Raw genomic sequence first — 6000 nt, 5'->3', positions numbered from 1 at the left:
TTCTCACAAAACACGATCAGTGTTCCTGTAATGCAAGCCTATTTTCTGAGACAGCAAAGAGATCATCCCAAGAATTTATTTATAACTAACTTCACAACTTAGATCCTAAAGAATACAGTCTTGCTTGAAGGGTTTAGTTCTTTAATTCACCTAGATGTCATACTAAATTTAACTTCCTAGGCTTGTGTTGTTTTTTATTGCATTCTTTAAACTGGGCCAATCTCTGAGTGTACCCCCAGCAATGACAATTTTTCCTTAAGCTATAACTACCACTTAGCTCACCATGTAAGTGGCATCAGCAATGGCACTGTGGGACATTGGTGCATCCTCAGATATAGGTGATGAGCTCATCAGCATCACGTCATACCTGCAGGCTCCATGTCTAAGCTCAAGCCATGGTTTCTTGGAGGCATGTCTTGGTTTTCCTGAGGAAAACCTTCCCAATCCAGCCACTTCTTGAGGCAAAGCATGGCCTCCTGGGTGAGGGGAAGGCAGAGGGGTGTGTGTTTTGGGTAGAACTCCTCGTGGCGTTAATATTGGTGAGTCATTTACTCATGGTTTTAATTATGTAGATATTATATTGTAAATAGCTCACTTAAATACTGAGAGGACCTTTGTCCCCACCCCCCTGCAGAGGCAAGTCACAAATAACACCACTATTAACAAGCAGGCTGCCTCTGGCACACACACACATTATGACAACAGTCATTAAAAACATTTTTTTCCATACAATACTCCAGAGGTTATTCTCGGTGACAGTGATTTTCAGCTTGTGGCCAGGGCTGAGCAACTGCTGCTCCCATTTGCGTGGACTTGTTCTTACACCAAGGTCATGGCCAAGACCATTCCCCGGCAGAATTAACTCACAAATTTCCCTGTGCCCACCCCCAAAGCAATGCCAGGTGAAGGAGGATTACCTGCAGCTGTGCAACACCACACATTCAAACAGTGACTGTGGATGATCTGTCCAGGGAGGTGGTGCAGTCACCCTTCCTGGAGGTGTTCAAGAAATGTGTACATGTAGCACTGAGGGACGCGGTTAGTGGGCATGGCGGGGATGGGTTGATGGCTGGACTTGATGACATTAGTGGTCTTTTCCAACCTTTATTATTCTATATACTTTATCTCACCAATGTTGCGGTACTACAGTAGCCTTCAAAATGCTTTCCCACAGCAAAGTGCTCTGCGGGGGAAGGCATGTTAGTTGGCATCGTTCTACCACAGCAGCGGGCCAGGATGACTGAAGCCCATGGCAGTGGCACATGCAGCTTGATGGTGGCTTCTCCTTGCAGATGGTGCTGTGGGATGAGGCATTGTTGCTGCTTTGAGATGGAGAGTGGAGTAGTCCTCTGATACCATGGACAAGTGGCTTACAAATGAGTCCAGCAGCCACAGCTGTGAGATCAGAGGAAATGTAAATCACAGAGTATTTTTGTCTTTAATTTGTGCTTGTCCAGAAAAGTTCTGATGACGTTAACACAACAGTAACTACCAAAAAGGTAAGAAACTGAGCTAAGAGCTGCAAATGCTCTCCTCCCTGGTTTAAAAACTTTGCTCAACAGCTCTAATAGCCTCTCGGTTCTTAACTGTGTAGTGCAGCCTATTCCCAATGCCTGCAGTCTCCTCTCAGCCTAGCTTTCTCCTCTGGGATAGGATCCTTAGGTTCCAGACCTAATCCTCTGAGTGCTGGCTGCCTCTGTGCAGTGGTGGCAGTGAGCCAGGCATGCAGGGGGCTCCAGCACCCTACACACCAAGCCCAGTCACTGAAGCCAAAGGCAATGGCTTTGCCGTTTTTGCAGCAGCAAGGAAAACAGAGCAGCAAAAGTTTCCCTCTGCAAAGCATCACAGGTACAGCTGCGGCTGGATCCTCCCAGCATAACCTGACACTGGCAGGGAGTGAAGCAGCCAGGATAAGCGATGGTGTCACCTGCCCCGATGCAAGCACACAAACCAAAAATAAAACAAAAAAGCCTCAGCAAAAACACATCGCCCAAGGCACCACATTTGCTTTTTTTTTCTTTTTTCTTTTTTTTTTTTTTTAAAGCTTGCATATTTTTTAATGAAGTAAAAAAGGAAAAATAAAATAAACACTTGACTGAAGTTGTCAGCTTGGCACAGATCTCCACAGTGCATCGAGGGCACCAAAGTCACCATGCAATTGGCAGTCACAGATGCTCATCCCCCTGCACCCCCTCCCACAGACTGAGCCTAAGAAAGCTGCAGATGAAAAAGCACATGACCAATACAGCACAAGCAACAGAATAACAGCACTGCAGCTTCCCACGCCCGGGTTTTAGCCAGGAATGAGTGAACTGATATGGTTAAAATAAGAACAGACTTGATATGTCCAAATTAAAAACAGCAATGATAACATAATCCCCTTGCACCTTACACACCCCTACACACGCATCCAGAGATCATTTTGGGGGCTTCTTTCATTTTTCCTTCCACGTCACGTCTGTGCTCTGGGGTCCTAGCCTGGGTGGCAGCAGAGGTGGTGCCCAATGCTGGCAGCAGCTGCTTGGTGGGTGGTGGCATGGCCAGAGACCAGAGAGACCAATACACATGGCAGGATTCCCATCTTTCTTGTGCCGTTCCCTCAAAAGCCACAGCAGAGGGAGGAGAGGAGGCAGTAGGCTGCATTCGTTTTGGCTTCCACAACAGGCACTCCACCTGCAAAGCTCCTGCAAGGTGGATCCTTCTTCTCTGCCTTATGCTTACACACATACATTTATATAGCAAGATATTCAATAGACCTTTTGTATGAAAATAAATATTTCATCTGTGTTTTAAGGACCATTGTCACGCTCATCTTTTTACCTGCTGTAATGATACGCGTGTTCCCTCCATGACAGCCTGATTCCTGCTGCTTTACCCTCACCTGCAGCCACCGTCTCCCTGTCCTGGGGCAGCAGGAAGCACTCCAGTAGGCCGACAGCCCCTCCTGTCCGTGCTGTGCTGACTGCCGGGGTTTGGTTGATGCTAGCGAAGTCACAGAATTCCCTGTACAGCACCTGTTTCTTGATAGAAGAAATCATCTTCCTCTTGGAAACATTTTTTAAAAAGCAAGTTTTTTTTTAACAACTTCTTCCAGGTTTCTCAGTTAAGAAATGTGTTAATAGATAGAACTGTTTATATATAGGGATAAGTTTTATTTAATTTTATTACCAACCCAACATTTCGATTTGCAGCCGTCGATGTAATTCATGACATACTCTTCCTTTGTTTTTGTTTTGTTTTTCCTGAAAAAGAAATGCACTTCAGAGGAAAAGGGTGTGCCTGTCTGCTCTCCTGGGATGCGCTGGAGTTGGCAGAGGACTGTGGGTGGGCAGCAGGTTGAAGCCTGGACCTTTCCAGGAGCAGCACCTGCCCTCGAAATATGGGGCCAGGTGGGTGACCAGCCATGGTGCAGCTCAGGTCTGGGCACACAGCACAGCACTGGCATTCCCCGGGCTTCCTGTCGCCCTCCAGTTATTTCTCCGCTGTTCTGGTGTGGTTTTCTCAGCAGCTGGATGGCACCAAGGCCAGGGGTCAGTGCATGAGGGGGTGACGGGTGGAACAGGGACCCTGCTCCTGTTCACCAACCTGTGTGTTTAAACCCAACCCCAGCCTGGAAGGCCAACGCTGAGAGAGCTGTGGGAGACACCCGGAGGCTTTCTGCTCACTTCGGTACACCAGAGCAGCGTGTTATTCACTGGGATTCACTCTCACATCCAGTGAGGCCTGGAGGACAGGGCTGTGCCACCGCCGCCATCTTGGGCAGCCCATGCCATCTCCCAGGCCCCTCAGCCGCTTGGCAGGCCATGTCTGTGACGCTGTTCATTTCACTACCGCTTGCCCATTAACATCTTTTTCTCTTCCTGCAGTACCACAAGCTCAAAGTTAATCATACAAAGAGAAATGCCACAGTCAAAATATACATGATACATATAATATTAGAGGGTTGGGGTTGTTTTTTTTTTCCTCCTTTTTTTTCTTAGCCCAGGCAGGTGATTGAGATGCTACGTGCTTCAGCCTTTGTCACTAAACTGGTGTGTGTGTGTGTGTGTGTGTACGTGTGTGTGTTTGTATTAAAAATATATCAGTCCTGTGATGCTCTTAAAAAAGAAAGAAATGGATGGAGGTGGGGGAGGAAACTTGTGAAAGTGAAAAAGTTCTTTGACAGTGTCAGAGTCTGTTGTGGCTTCAAAAAATACACCTCCAATTCCAGCACTGACGGCAGCTTGAAGCTTTAGATTTTAAACTTTTAACATTTTTCTGTTTAAGTAGTTAAAAAAAATAAAAATCAAAATCAAGCCATATGCCCCCCCCAAACTAAAAAGCAATAAGAAAAAAAAAATTCCCTATCACACTTATGCAATTCCTAAAGAGTAAAAACAAAAAAGCATCTCCTTACAGCGGAGGGGTGATCCAGAGAAGAGAAAACGAACCTGCGGGAGAGGTGGCCTTGGGAGATGGCTGAGACTTCTTAATCACGTCAACTGGGGGCAGTGGCTGGGTTCACTTTGTCTTGCTCACTTAAACGCTTGCCCTTGTTGCTTTCTTTTCTTTTGTATAATTTTTGGGGTGGTTTTCATGGATTTCTTTTTCATCCTGTGATGGATCTGCCCATCCCGGCACCCAGCCCTTCTGGGCGGCAGGCTGACAGCCGTCCCTCCTGCTGAAACCATGTGTCCAGGGCCGGAGTCTGGTGAGGTAATGGAGGAGGGGGGGTCCCCTCCCTCGGCGGCATTGTCCCTCCGCCGCCTAAAACCCCTTGATGTAGCAATAGGCCTCCAGGGTGGCAAAGAGGATGTACAGCAGCCACAGGCTGACAAAAAGCAACGTTGTGGCCAGTTTGCAACCCCGGGGACCGCCCAGCTCTCCCCCAAGGTGGGGCCGCCGGCGGTAGAGGAGGACACTGATGCAGATGAAGGCGAAGATGGTGAAGAGGGTGACAGAGAAGGCCAGGGTGCCAGCCGACACCTGGAACTCCTGCCCCTGTGACGCCCAGTAGATCGCCGCCACAGACCATGCCAGCCCAATGCCCAGGAAGACGTTGACGGCGTTGCTGCCTGTGACGTTACTGATCGAGGCGTCGGCGTACACGTCCTGGATGGCTGCAGCTTTGCTGGCAAACGTGTCTGCAGGGGAAGGAGGGATCATCAGGGTCCAACAGGAGAAATGGGCAACCCTTCATGCCTGGGGGATGAGGGAGGCTCAGGTGTGCCACCAGCCAGGCTGGGACATGGACCCCAATCTCCTCTGGGCCCCCCATCCCCTCCCCACGGCGTCCCCACCTGGTACAGAGGTGCCGAAGGCTACAAACACAACGGCGGTCACTGAGTCCTTGAGGCCGATGGTGCAGCCGAAGTGGGAGGCGAGGTCGCCGATGACAGCTGTGAGCATGCCAATGATGAGGATGGAGACAACGAAGCAGGCCCAGCCATTGCAGTACTCGGTGGGGGGCACACAAGCAAACAGCACCTTCCAGAAGACGGTCAGGAAGTGCATCACGTAGTCGAAGCAGGACGGCAGGCGCTCTTCACCAGACTCATCCTCGTCTTCATCACCCGCTGCAAACAACGTGGAAGAAAAGGTCCAGCTCAAAGTGACAGAGCATGCTCATGGCCACCCACCTTCTGCTTCACTTCTCCAGCCTGGCCAGTGGGTGCAAGACTGGGGGACTGCCCACCTCCCCAAGCTGCTCCCTCCCAGCACAAAGCAGCATGGAAGTGTATTGCGTTGGTGCCAGCCACCACCCTGGGAACCAGCTGGTGGGACTTAGCAGCTGCCAGAGCCCTCAGTGGATGTGGCAAGACAGGGGGACTCCTAGGACATCTCAGGACCACACATCCACCCTCTGTGGCTGGGGCGCAGCAAGCAGTACCCTCAGGGGCTGTCCTCTTCTCATCCCCAGCCACAGGCCATCATGAAATACATAGTTAGCCTGTGGAAATCCCTGCTGAGGGACACCATGAAATCACATAGCAGAAGGTTATAGAAATGAGTGCCACTGAG

At 49.6% G+C, this 6000-nt stretch overlaps 1 protein-coding gene across 5 annotated transcripts in view; it reads right to left on the bottom strand.

The window, feature by feature from the left end:
- Positions 3665 to 6000, bottom strand: part of SLC8A3 (solute carrier family 8 member A3) — a 126203-nt gene continuing 123867 nt past the window's right edge. For all 5 annotated transcript variants that reach the window (XM_021403140.1, XM_021403143.1, XM_021403141.1 and 2 more), the window contains 2 exons: positions 5280 to 5555; positions 3665 to 5123 (listed from right to left, as the gene is read on the bottom strand). In XM_021403140.1, coding sequence (XP_021258815.1) covers positions 4747 to 5123; positions 5280 to 5555 — 653 coding nt within the window. In that variant the 3' untranslated portion in view covers positions 3665 to 4746. The remainder of the gene's footprint in view (positions 5124 to 5279; positions 5556 to 6000) is intronic.

The sequence above is a fragment of the Numida meleagris genome, chromosome 6 (genome assembly GCF_002078875.1).
Source record: "Numida meleagris isolate 19003 breed g44 Domestic line chromosome 6, NumMel1.0, whole genome shotgun sequence".
In the NCBI taxonomy this organism is placed as follows: domain Eukaryota; kingdom Metazoa; phylum Chordata; class Aves; order Galliformes; family Numididae; genus Numida; species Numida meleagris.
Note: the sequence above shows the minus strand (reverse complement) of the source record. Positions and strands in the feature narration are given on the sequence as shown.